The sequence below is a fragment of the Capra hircus genome, chromosome 5 (assembly GCF_001704415.2).
Source record: "Capra hircus breed San Clemente chromosome 5, ASM170441v1, whole genome shotgun sequence".
Classification (NCBI taxonomy): domain Eukaryota; kingdom Metazoa; phylum Chordata; class Mammalia; order Artiodactyla; family Bovidae; genus Capra; species Capra hircus.
The window spans coordinates 96,175,015-96,189,765 of record NC_030812.1 but is presented as its reverse complement, the minus strand read 5'-3'; the positions used below and the strand labels follow the sequence as shown (position 1 = coordinate 96,189,765).

Sequence of the window (14,751 nt, the reverse complement as noted above, 5' to 3'; positions counted from 1 at the left end):
TTTATTTTGGACTCTTTCTAAAAATAAATAATTGAGGTACACGTACTAACTAGCCAGTTTGGTTTTGCTTGTTTTGTTTTTGTTTGGATAGTTAACCTGGCTTAGTAACCTAGGGTTACCCAAAAGCACTTAACAGTAAAGCTGCTAAATTTAACTAGCTGTGTAATATATTCTGCAAACACTTTTTTATCAGCATCATATTTAAAAGCCAAAAGGATACTTAAAGTATCCTCTATGAAATGCATTAAGTGTTTGATAAATATCTCCCATGGCTTCGTAAAAGCCAAGTAACAGGCTCATTCATATAAGAGAAATCTTTCTTCAGCAACAATTATCACTAACTTTCCAATTATGTAGCCTATTTGGCCTCTTATTTTGGCTTATGGGTTTTATCTTGGCTTTGAATTAAGAGACTATAAACATATTTAATTGATACTGAAGAATTAAATATATGTGGTTACAACTCCACTTTGCAATAGTATGGACATCTGCTATCCATCAAAAATCAGGAAAACCAGTACTAGGTTGTTATGTTCACTAGTTTCCACACAAATGCAATTTTATTGCTGTATCTGGCATGATACCCATTTGCAATGCTTTCTGGAAAATAATTTTTAAATGGAGTGAAGGGTAGAAGACAGGGTTTAATTAAGAAATAACTAATGTAAGTAAACAGTGACTTTTCAAGATACCAAAATTTCTTATGCCAATAAAATTAAAATATCTCAAATGTCAATCAGACTAGATAGCAGCCATTTTATACAAATTTATTACGATCCCAAGCATGTAACTTCTAAGATTATATAAGGAAAAAACAATAAATTTTCCAAAATATTCACAAACTCCTAATCTAGTATGTATACTTAATCTGAATCCAGCTTCCCCTAACAAAAATACTTAGAAATGTTTACTTTCAATAAAGTTGAACAGAAGGGATAAATTTTCATCCTTTACAAGATGTAATTACATACAAAGGTGGCTAATTAAGACAACATTTAGAATTGAGTCATAAAAACTAAGTGAACCAGATCTATATTAGGTCATAAATCACTCCATGATCCTTGAAGTTACTTACATAACCCTACCTATAATTAAAAGAAGTCATTAGCACAGATATTACTAAGTATGAATAATGCCCAACTATCATGCACATATATTCCCAAGAAGAGAAGGTAATATTTAAAAACATAAAAGTTAGAGTTTCTATTTCTGGTAGTTTGTTAACAACATAACCAGAAAACCTTCCTTTTCTTACAATCAGTGGTGAGCCTTTTGATTTATACATTGCTATGGTCTGAATGTTTACATTTCTTCAAAATTCCTATGTTGAAATCCTCAGAGATGATACTATTAGAATGTGGGGCCTCTGGGAGGTGCTTAGATTCAAGGGCAGAGCTATGAGGAGTGGGATTAGTGCCTTATGAAAGAGAGATCCCTCAGGCCCTTCCACCACATGAGGACACAGAAGGAGGGTGCATGAACCAGGAGGAAGGCCCTCACCAGAAGGGGACCAAGCTGGCACCTTGACTTTGGACTTTTCAGCCTCCAGAACTATAAGCAGCAAAATCTCTGTTGTTATAAACTACTCAGTCACTGAAGAGCTTCTGGTGTGTTATAATTGGTCAAATGGACTTGATACCTATATACACACATACACAAAATAAAAATACATAAACACTGCTTTAAATGGACAACTAAGGTATGAAAGCAGAGGAAATCAAATCTCTCAAGAGCCAAAAGGTAATAGGGAAGTAAAAAGAAGTACTTAGCAACTAAACAACAGCAACACAGCAGGACATGCTTGATGCCACAGCCACCCTGAAGGACATTCTCAGCTCAGACTTCTGTTTCAATGGCAGAACAGGAAAATAAGGCCCTGACGCACAAGAAGCACTGTGTTATAACTAAGATTTTTGCACAAAGCACAGACCTTCAGGGAACAATCAAGTACAAAAACCTGCCACTGGTAGAAGGAGGCAAAGAAATTTTCTGCCTTGGCCTAAGCTCTGAAAAGGTAGGAAAAACCACCAAAAACTCTGATCACAATGCCCTCACATAGGTTTAAGCGTCTGAATTTATTCTATCTACACTGTAGGGCAACTCCTAACTCCAAAATTAAACACAAAAAATCATCTCTGCTTGAACTGGGTGGTAATACAGGTACATACGTATATCAAAACAGCACAGAAAACCTGTGCATTTTAGTACATCTAAGTTATACTTCAGTTTAAAAATAAAGTGGTCCCCGGAAACACCTGTAGTGTGCGTGGCAAAAACAAACCTCTCTTCCTGACCCTCTAACTGAAGCCACTACCTGAAGCCACTCAAGATTCACACAAACAACCCCTCTGAAGATCAACTCACATTTTATTTTTTTTAACTTTTATTTGCATTTATTTTTTGTGGCATGTATTCCCGGGCCATAAGTTTTTGTTTCTTCAGTTTCTTCTGGGATATCTTTTCCTTCTGTGCAACCTCCTCTTCTGGTTTAGGAACAATCTGTTCTTTTTCATCTCATCTCAATGTGGCAGGGAGAGCTCATGTAGGGGTTGATCCGACCGTGAGCTCTGTAAGTCCTGCGCCGCATCTTGGGGGCTTTGTTCACTTGGATGTGCTCAATGACCAGAGAATCTACATCTAAGCCCTTAAGTTCAGCACTACTCTCTGAATTTTTGAGCATGTGTAGTAAAAACTCAGCACTCTTTTTGGGCCACCGACCCTGCGTCCGGCCCCACTGTTCGGCCTGTGCACACCTACCAGCTCTACCACTGTAACGACGGAACGGCACGCGTTGCTTCTTTAACGTGACATCCTTCAGGTACTTGGTGGCTTTTCGGATATGCATACCCTTTATGGCCTGGGCAGTTTCACGAGTGTTCTTAGAAGTGAACACGAAGATTTGAACCTCTTGATTTGCATGATTTTGTGGGGTTTTCTGAGTCAAGTGAATAGCCCACCATTTTTAGGGGTCACTTCAGGCCACTTACTGGAAAAGGAAGCCAATTCACAATTTAAAACTATACAACACTGAAGGAAACAGTTCACCTTAAGAATCAGGAAATATAACAAAGAACAGAAGTGGATGTCTAAGAACTTCAGACAACTGAATAATCTGGATAGAGACTGTAACTATTCTAAATTACCAAAACACATAAAAGATAGACGAAAACACATGGGACAGACATCATAAAAAAGTAACAGACATCCTTAACAAAACAAGAAGTGATCACCAGTGGATGTTAACATAATCAGTAGATGAGGAACTGGATATTGGCACTGTACAAAAGGATCATTCCACAGATTACTTGAAGGATATAAAAGGAAAAGCTCAATACTATGATAAAAATACAAACTCTCATCATCTATTGAGCCATCTTAGCATCGCTATAGGTAGAACAAAATACTATGCACTTCCTGATGTGATAAAGTACTCAATGCTACCTATGACGCACTTGCGCCAAGACAATGAATTTGCTAACCAAGTATCCTATCATAAATTTTAATTTATACAAGAAACGTAAAGGAGTAAAAATAAATCAAACAGCCCAAGTATCTCTTAGAAAACTCCAAATCGTAACATTCGACAACTATAGAACCTTCTCAAAAAAAAAAAGACAACTATAGAACCTTCTCAATAAAAGCATGAGAAAAAAACAGATAGGGAGGGACTATTCCAGAGAAACTTTAAGAGACATCATCAAGTGCAATCTGTGAACTTTGTTTTAAATCCTCATTCAAGTATACCAACTGTAAAATAGCACTTTTGAGGTCATGACAGATATCCGAATATGGACTGAGTCATCTACAATAGAAAAGACTTGCTCATTTGGGGTGCATGGAAGAAGATGGTATTGTGGTTATAGAGGAAATACCCACTTTTCAGAGTGAGATGTCACTGTGTGGATTTGCTTTAAAACACCTCAGCTAACACAACAGAAGAGTAGCTGAATACATTATGCTATAATCACACAATGGAATACTAGGCAGTCGCCAAAAAACAAACAAAAAAAAAAAGGAAGATCTCTACAAAGTGATATGGAGTGATATTCCGGATACATTGTTAGTTAAAAAAGAAAGTGCAAGAGAGCATCTTTAGTATGTTCCTCTTTCATGTAAAAAAAATTAAAAAATTTACATGAAACAGCTCATCTGCGCAAAAAGGAATTTAATTAGATAAAACGAAATAAATAATAATAAGATATCCTAGGGAGTAAACAAGGAGGGACAAGCTGGAAAGAAAGGGGAAATGGGACCATCGCACAAGGATCAGGAGGAAGGACGCTACTGAGTCAAGCTTTTTGTGTTATTTCTAACTCTAGGAAACATGGCAATTGCTTCACACAACCCAAAAATAAATTGATAATTAAAATCAACCAGGATACAGGCAGACATTCCAAAAGGAACACAAACAGTAATATATTACAAATGCCACACTGCAACTGATGGGAAGGAAAATTTACCTAAATACATTTGAAAGACACCATTCTGACTGACAGGATTTTCACAGTAGTGTATTCCAGACAAAAAATTTGTTTCTCACAAAAGCACAGGCTGGCAATTCTGAAGTTTGTACACTAGGATTGAGGAAATAAGAAAATACATTGTGGACAATGAGAACCCTGTTTCTCACTATCATAAACTGGAATAACAAAGAAAAGGTGTTGGGGAGAAAGGGGAGAAGACTGTAACATAATTTTGTAAATGGTAGGTTGGAACTGGAGATAAACATAAGTTCATTTTTTTAATATGTAGATACAGATATACACACACGAACTAGGTGTGTGTGTGTATAGATATACACACACACACGCACATGTTATTTCCTACATGTATCTCTCAACTATTCACTGCAATGAAAATCCACTGTGAACACACCCAACTCCCAGATCTTAGTTTCTCAATAGCATCTTCCAATAAAGGAGACAGAGCTCCTTGGAGAAAGGGTTGAGTCAAAGGGTGAAGCAAAAGGACAACATGAATGTGGAACATCTTGTGCTCTGCAGATAGTAAAAAAGTGTTTAAAAATGATGAGGGCCTCTCAAAAGAACATAGGAGCCAACCTGAAGGAACTCCCAATGGCAAAATCTAGGGCAACTGGAGCAAGAAATAATGACAGTAATGGATTATAACTTATAGAATAAACAAATGCCCCTGAGTCCATATTCATATAAATTATTGGATAAATGCCTAAGTAGGAAACACAAGACAGTTCTTCCTTAAGGTGGAATTCTAGCTAATAACGCATCTTTACGAGGAACAATGGAACTACAAATATCACCATTTGGCAGAAAACCATAGTATTAACTGTTGCAGGCAAAAACCAACAAAGGTTGCTTAAAAATAATGTAAGAAGTGGACTTCTCAGGTGGCTCAGTACTAGAGAATCCACCTACCAGTGCAGGAGACTTTGGAGATGTGGGTTCGAGCTTATGTGGGTTCGATCTCTGGGTCGGGAAGATCCCTTGGAGGAGGAAATGACAACCCACTCCAGTATCCTTCCCTAGAAAATTCCATGTACAGGGGAGCCTGGCAGGCTATGGTTCATGGGGTCACAAAGAGTCAGACATGACTGAGGATGCAGGCTGTAGCTGTATGATAAGCAGCAAGATAGCTGCACAGTTTCAGGCAGTTATTATAAGGGGGAAAATGTAAACACACACACAAAACCTGGCACAGAAAGCCATAAGTGATCAAATAATACATCACCAATACCCACATCACGTATCTGCTGATACGATGCCCTGAGGGGAGAACGTGACCTCTGCTATGCCAAAAACATATAGCTAGCTGATCAAAGGAAAACCTCAGACAAATCCTAAATGAGGGACATTCTGCAAACTGATTGGCCAGTAACCTTCAAAAGGTCATGGTTATGAAGACAAAGACTGGTAAAATGTCCCAGATTAAAAAATACTAAGGAAATAACAACTAAATGCAACATGGAACCCTCAGCCACAAAAAGGACCCTTGTGGGAAAATTAAAGAAATTCAAGTACGGTCTAGAGATTAGTTAACCATATTGTATCAACATTAATTTCCTGATCTAGATAACTCTTCTATGATTACATAAAATATAATATTAAGGGAAGCAAGGTAAAGATTATGGGTTTCTTAAGTGGCTCAGGGATAAAGAATCCACCTGTCAATGCAGAAGCCACAGGAGATTCAAATTCAATCCCTGGGTCAGAATGATCCCCTGGAGAAGAAATGACAACCCATTCTAGTACTCCTGCCAGGAAAATCCCAAGGACAGAGGAGCCTGGCAGGCTACAGCCCATGAAGCTCACAGAGAGTTAGACAAGACTGAAGGACTGTGCATGCAGGTAAAAGTTATACAAGAACTATCAACTATTTTTCTAACATTTTGTAAGTCTAATATTATTGATACAATATTTCTTCTTTTATGTAGGGTAACCATCTCATAGTAAGTTTTAAATGAAGGGCATAAAGAAATTCTACAAAAGCAAAACACAATCACTGATACTAAGCTGCAAAATTAGGCACAGCTGAACAAAGAATTATCTGGAAGGCAGGTGCAAAAAATAACCACAAGCCCAGAGAGATAAAGTGAGAGAAGATACGAAAGCAAGATTAAGGGGCATGGAGCATAAAATCAGGTGGTCCACATACATCAAACAGGAATTCCAGAGCAGACTAAAGAGAATAAAGGAAAAGTAAGAAAATGATGGGTAACTTTCTAGAAGAAATAACAATGATGATTATATTCTAGAAACAAGGGTTCTAAGCAGGATAAGTAAAACACAGCCACATCTGGACACAAAGTGAACAAAGCTGAAAAGTATCAAAAATTTAGGAATGCAGGGGCTGCTTTTAATAAACCAGAAAAAAACTAATTACAAAGCAACAATAATTAGAGAACAGACTTTTCACAGCAACAATTAAAAGTCATAATACCCTCGAAGGACTGAGTGAAAATAACAATCACAGAGAATTCTATAATCAAATAATTATCTTTCCAAGAATGAGGACAAAATAAATATATTTGCAGACAAACTCCAGAAACTTACCATTAACAGACTTCTGCTGAAATATTAAAGAACATACTGCAAGCAGAAAGAAGCTAAAACCAACTGGATTAAGTGGGATGCAAAAAAAATAGTAAAATAAGAAATCAGTATGGTGAATATATCTAAAAACACAGAATTTATAAAATCCTCTTTTAAATAAAACAAGCAGGTTGCATTAAAGACAAGGAAAAAAAAAAGAAAAAGCTTCAGCAGGACACTTTTCATGGGGAAAAAAACGACCTAACGTGGAATTGGAAAATCTCAACCAAGAATCTGACTTTCTCTTATTTTACCCAAAGGACTAGGTTTGTTCAGCCAAAAAGTAAAGGTCATTTATCAAGAAGATCCTTAAAATTCCCTACCACTCCCAGGATTTAATTGGCAGAAAACAGGCTTCCCCAATTGACCAAGAGGACACCTTTCAAAATTGTACATTATTGAGAGTTCAGACAGAGCGAGAGCTTTTATACACAGAACTAGTGTTTCAGGATATGGAGCTTTATGGATAATTGGCTATCTGCTTCTATGCAAAAGCTGTGGGAATGTATACGATCTTAGGGAAAGAATAAACGATATACTTTTAAACTTAAGAGTTATTAAGAAAGGAAAAGGGTGGTCCGAGAGGTAGGAAAGCCAACAGTATAAAAATCAGAAAATCTTGGGAAGAATTTCTAAAAGGACTATAGTATCAATATCAAATGCTACCAAAAAAAAAAAAACTTAAGACAATCATTTCATTTCTACTTCACAAATTAGCTGTCACATACTCCTCCTTCCAAAATCTTAGATTCAACAACACAAATATCAGGTGTGCTGAAACTAATTTGCTAAAATTTCTAAAAAGCCAATCACACTGAAATACAGCAAGGATATATAAGAGTACCACAATGCAGAAAACTCAGTTAAAGGTATCCTATATTCATTACTCTCACAGAATATCATTCTTCTCTTTTGCTAGGATAAATCAAAAGGTCAATGTGCAAGCAAGGAAAGCTTTTATTTATTGATAAAAGGCAAAGAAAGCTATTGAGACTAGGCTGCTGCTGCTGCTGCCGCTAAGTCGCTTCAGTCATGTCCGACTCTGTGCGACCCCATAGACGGCAGCCCACCAGGCTCCCCCGTCCCTGGGATTCTCCAGGCAAGAACACTGGAGTGGGTTGCCATTTCCTTCTCCAATGCATGACTCTTAGCGACCCCATGGACTACAGCCTACCAGGCTCCTCCATCCATGGGATTTCCCAGGCAAGAGTACTGGAGTGGGGCTACTCAGAGTCATTCAGTCATATTGCAAATACTCCCTTTTAATATTCCCTCAATAAAAGTAGGCCTGGAGACACAGAACATAAAAATGGTAAACCACACAATCAAAACTCAATGAGATGTGATATGTATCACTAGATATAAAGGATTAAAAGCTGGATGACACTCAACACTAACATTTGAGAATACATACAATTAAACATACACATTTATTTATTCTTAAAAAAAATTTTTACCTTCCATGGGCCTTGATTTCTATCCCAGAGGCTAATAAAGTAAACCTATAATACAGGTTTCCTGGATTAGTGTCTTTCCAACACACTCTTTTTAGGTAATTTCAAAAACACCTATCTACAAGCATATCTGAATATATGTAACCTGCTTGAAAGTAATGGGCCACATTTTCCATTCTTCATACAAAACATATCCTTTGATATTTTAAAGTGCTTTTCAGTTTACATCAAGTGGAACTGGAAAAAAGGTTTAAACTAGTTTTAGAGGTGAAACAGCCTAAAAGAGGAGGCTGAATGTGACAGCATGTGCAATAAGGGCAGTAGAAACAAATCTAAAGAATCTGTTCTGAGAAACACAAGTATAAAATACCTAAATTAGACTGGATGTGTAACGGTAAAATACAGTTTTTAAAATGAGAGTACTTTCTTTAAATGCCTGGCTTTTAAAGCTTAAATAATGTATTTAAAATGAGATAGACTACTTTTTTTTAATGTCTGGCTTTTAAAGTCCAAAATTGAAAGGAACTCATTTTAGAAATGAGGAAACTGATATCCAAGAAAACAAAGTAACTTGCTTGATAATTAACAAAGCCAGATGTGACATAAAACATTCTCCAATGAGTGTATCTTTAAAATACGATTTTGATAACTTCTAATGGAAGACTAAAACTCTTAACCATGTTTCAAATTAACAATTGCAATCAAAGCCATACTGATTTAGAATTCACAAGACCATACTAAAGTTTACATTGCTTAGGAAACAAATGTCCCTCACAAGATTAATAGAGGATTATAAAAGAAATATTTACTGAAATTTTTACTGAACATCTACTATGTGGTAGCAACTATTTTACCTATCTGGGATACAACCAGTATAGAAAATACTTTTAAACATACCCAAGTTATGACAATTACACGTACTTAACTGACAGGGAAATTATAAATCATTCTCTTTCCACTGAACTAGTTCTGCAGCTCCTCAACATCTCTAAGATTAGAACAGTCGCTGTGGATCAGATTCAGGAGCTCCACCATCAGGAGCAGCCACATAAGAATCACCTCTCACCATAAAGCAAGGATACTGCTTTCTCTAACTACGATTGTTCACTTCTGGAACCATTTCCATACACATGTTTTTCCCATTCCTTATTCAGAAGTCTACACTGCCAGTCACTCAAAAGAAAGAAAGAAGAAAAAAAAAAATCTCAGGCTAATAGAAGCCAAATTTAGAGAGGGAAATAAAAATCTTCCTTCAGTCTAGGCTAAATGAACTGACTGCACAAAGAACTCCATACATCCGAAAGCACACAGATGTCTGCACCAGTTCCCAGGGCTCAAACAATGCCAGTCATTCAAGAGCTTTCCTTTTACATAAGCTGATGTGAGAGCGCTCAGTCAGCTCTTCTGAACCTCATAACCCAGGATCCCAGAACTCTGATAAAGCCACCATTTTCCTCAGCTCTGTTTTCATGTATTTTCTCTGGTAAGCAAACTTCATTTTTCCCCTAAAAAATAAATCTGGAAATCATCTCTCCTGTTTGCTATTAACTGATATGAGTGATATAATTTAATCCAAAATTACTATTCCATTAAAACTAAAAGTGTTAACACAAATCTAAGATCAATACTGAAAAAACTATTTGAAAAAATATATTTTTAAATACAGAAGTTTAAAATATAATTTTAAACATGCTTCATCACGCTAAGTATGAAATGACACCATCTGGCTGCATTCTATCTGCTTCCAGTTGCACAATGTAAAAAACAGCCATACGACACAGAGTAACTTTCCAAAAATTAAAAGAAACCTTCAGAGAACTGCTAAAGAGTTGAAAAAGTGAATTTACACATGCACACTCACACATATGCAACACTAACTACAGACATCAAAAATAATGAAAGGTATTTGACTGTTTTACCAAAACCCCATTTAGACCTCAGGAAAAATATTTTTCAGTGAATGTCCCTCAGAAGCTTAAATAACAGTACTGACACCTTCAAAGTACATTACTATTGATTCTTTCAATAATACCCTTTACTTGCTGAGTCTGGCAAATTTGAGATTCAAACATTAGCAAATATTTAAGCCACAGAAACGCTAATGTATTTTTTCATCACATGGGAAACTTACTTCCTAAGACACTTATCAGACCTGCCAGCAAGAAGTTAAAGCTCAAGTTTTAAGGGACAAAATGAGAATGACTCATTTAGTTATTAAATTATTAGATCCCGAATAGTCAAAAGAGTTCCCTATAAATTCACCTCCCTTAACTATGTACTATCCTTAAGAGATTTGTGGCTCTTATAATTTAACACTCTTTCCCTCTCCACATACACACTACATAATGCAAATAAATGTGCTCTGAAGAAGGAAAAGTTCTCTCCTAAGTTTTCTCTCCTTAAACAGTAAATCCTTGAAGATATTCCCCATCTCTCCCCAAGAAGAACACAAAAAAGCAGAGCTCTGAACATACTAACCATTTAATAGATATTTGGGAAAATTTTCATCATCCTTAGAGTTATTAAGACTGAATCTGCCAAAAAGGAGATGGGGAGAACTATTTATCTTTTCATCAAAGTATTACTTCCTAATAAGCATGGAAAGCAACAAAACCCTGTCTGTTCTACAAAGCAGTAACCTCAGAGACATTTCAACACTCCCTGAGACTTAACAACAAACTTTGTTGGCAAAACAGATTCCATTTCTCAAAAACACCTTGCAAGTCCTCAAGAACCAGACTGTTCAATTAGGACAGTGTACCATACATTCAACATATATGACCTTCTTGGAACCCACAACCCTGTTTCCTACCACTAGAGTCAGTATAACATTTTCTGATGCTTTATTAAAAGAACATCTGACTTTAGCAGACACCACCTAATGCTTCTCTAAAAATACATCTTTATATATTATATAAAGTATATATATATGCTTTCTAGAACTTCTCACTCTAAAATTTCACTCACTATTGCCCATGTTATCTTTTACAGTCAGACAAAGCTTCTCATTTTCCTATAATATGGCACTGTCTTAAGACTTTGTTACCAAAAGGACCTGATATCGAGACAAAAGAGCATATATAAACTTTTTATTTTTTCCAAATTTTAATTTATTACATAATATTAATCCACTCCCTCCTATAAATGAGTTTTAAAGCATTCCAATATACTTGAAAGTCAGAGAAGAAGTAGTACTAAAAGAGCTATTCACAGGTCTTTATCTTTTGATTTTAACCAATTAATAGCAGTTCATTTCAGGTTCGCGCTTTACTGTCTACACCCGGCATGGCAGACTCTGGCATGACAATGTGTTCAGCAGAGACACAGCGAGGACTCACACCGGCAGGACCGAGACACGGTAAGAGAGAGGCACCGGGGGGCCAGGGCACATTCTACACGGCAAGATTTGCCCACAGGTTTAGATTTCTCTCATTAGAAAATAAACTTCATGACAAATACATGTTTAGTGAACTAGATATGAGTTAACAACTTACATTTCATTCAACACTGAAATACTAAAAAATCAGCTTAATAAAAAAACACTATTATAAAATAATGGTGTATATAATAAAAGGTATAAATTCAGAAGATTTGATCTATCTCATACCACTCTTGTCATTCCTTTTTCTCTGCCTTCTAATGATTCTCTCATAATTATAAAATATGCAGAAGATAAAATAAGAACTATAAACATGGCTATCCCCTGATACTAGAAACACAGAACTATTTATAGACACACCTTACTTTAAGAACATGACCTAACTTCCCACATTCAAGTCTACTTGACAAAGAAGTCCAAAGAACCTAAAAGGGGGGTCTCGTGTTTCTTTTCTCTTGGAAGTGAGGGGTGTCTATGCTAATGGAAAGAAAACAGCCAGGAGGAGATACAATGACCTTTGTACATTATACAAAACTTACCCACTTGAAGGATCTAAGGCAATTGCTCTAGGTTGATCCAACTCTTGCCAAAATAATACTTTTCGTAAAGATCCATCTAAATTAGAAACTTCAATACGATTAGTTTCAGAATCTGTCCAGTACAATTTTTCTCCAAGCCAATCACATGCCAGCCCATCAGGGGACAATAATCCAGAAACAACAACATTCTGTACACTCTCAGTTTTGTTGAACTCTATTCGTTTAATGGCTTCTTCGCTGACATCACTCCAGTATATCAAGCCATGACTAAACACAAAGTCCAACGCAGCTGCATCCTCCAAGCCTCCAACTACAATCGTAGCATTCTCTTTGCCATTTGCAGCATCAACCAATCGCAAGTCCCGTCTGTTTGCATAAAGCAACAAAGGGGCCGCTAGAACAAAAAGAGAAAAGTACGTAAGTCAAAATAAACAAAATGTATTGATTCCCATAAACTGAGTTTCAAATCAGAGATGGTAAGCAAATACTATCAAAGAGTAAATAAATGTATAGGAAAACTGTCGAAATCTTTTCACAAACAAAGCATTATTTCTGCAGCATTTTAAATACAAAAGACTTGTAAGAGGGGGAAATCAATTCTATCAGGACAGTCTGTTCTTATTAAAACAGTCTGTCAGATCAAATAAAAAAGCTTGATCATGTCAAGAATTTGACAAGGATATGGAGCCAGTGGACCACTCATACTTTATTGAGGGGGGACCTGTAAAATGGTGCAGCATTTTTGGAAAGCAGTTTGGCAGTTTCTTAAAAGAGTAAATAAACAACCTACTATATGATCCAGCCATTCTATGTCTAGATATTTACTTCAGAGAAACGAAAGTGTAATGTCAGTACAAAGACCTATGTATAAAGTTCACAGCAGCTTATATGTAATAACCCAAGGTGGAACCAACCCAAATGTTATCAACAGACTAATGGATGAATAAACTGTGATATATCCATACGATAAAAAGTAATGAACTATTGGGACTTCCCTGGCAGTTCAGTAATTAAGACTCTGAGCCTCCACTGAAGGGAGGCTGGGTTCAATCCCTGGTGGAAAAACTACTGATAAAATCCTACATGCCACACAGCATAGCCCCCTCCTCCCGAAAAAAAGTAGTGAACTATCTGTTCATGTAACTTGAGCGAATCTCAAAATAGTTATGTAGAATGAAAGAAGTTAGAGAGAAGTATATATTGCATACTCCATTTATACAAAATTTTAGAAAACTGAGATTAATCTATTGTGACAAAAAGCAGTTCAGTGGTTATCTGGAGGTGGGGAGAGAAGGTGGAAAAGAAAAGGAAGGAGGAATGATAGGGGAGCATGAGGAAACCTTTGTAGGTGATGACTATACTGTAGTGACTGATGATGGTTCCAGAAGTGTATACATCTGTCAAAACTTATTAAACTTCACTTACGTGTAATTTACTCTGTTATCAAGTATACCTTAATAAAACTGTTCAGTCTGGCAGATATAGTTAATACAACTATTTTTTATTGCTTTATATTATTATTAAAATGATCTTCGAATAAGACTTAATACTAAAAATTATACATAAAGCCTATCCTAAGAGACAGTATTTAACTCTGAGAAAGCAGAAGCCATTAGGAATGAAGCAGTATAAATGGTGTTCTTTTTTTACCCAAAATACTGGTTTGGGTTTTTTTTTTTAAAGCATTTATTCCAAGCTTCTGACATTTACTTTCCTGGTATCAATAGTTATTAAAGATCCAGAGCACCAATATCCAACAGAAATTTCTACAATGACAGATGTGTTCTCTCCACTGTGCAATACAATAACCACTGGCCACATGTGGCTATTACAACTAAAAAGTTAATTTTTTAACTTTATTTAATCCTAAGTCATTTAAATTTAAGTAGACAAGTGGTCAAATGGACAGCACAGATCTACAGGCTAAGATGAAGAACACAAATGAGGCATCCAAACAAAAAGCCCAGGGTTAAGAAGTAATGACCTACACGGTCTTCTCTTACAATACTCACTAAAGGCCTGTCATCCAAGGCGAAGACCAACTACCATTGAAAACTAACCACGCCCCATTTAAGAAATTAATCTTTGAAAAAGTAAAGTGTTCAAAAGGAGTAAATAAAAAAGTGATGTTTAAGCCAATTTATGGGCTGTGCTGGCCAGACAGACTTATGAGGGCCACTATTTTCATCAGTAAGCACAACATGAATTTTCCTTCTAAGTCTAAATCCAACTTTCTTAGTTAAAACCAAATGGGCAGATAGCTTTTTCTGAAAGTGATAGCCCTTTCTGCTTGTTTGTGTACCTACAGCTGC

At 36.3% G+C, this 14,751-nt stretch overlaps 1 protein-coding gene across 2 annotated transcripts in view; it reads right to left on the bottom strand.

Annotated features, from left to right (window-relative positions):
- The window catches only part of LRP6 (LDL receptor related protein 6), a 170,282-nt gene that overhangs the window by 138,707 nt on the left and 16,824 nt on the right, over positions 1–14,751 (bottom strand). For both annotated transcript variants that reach the window (XM_018048470.1, XM_018048471.1), the window contains exon 2: positions 12,440–12,833. In XM_018048470.1, the coding sequence (XP_017903959.1) occupies positions 12,440–12,833 (394 nt within the window). The remainder of the gene's footprint in view (positions 1–12,439; positions 12,834–14,751) is intronic.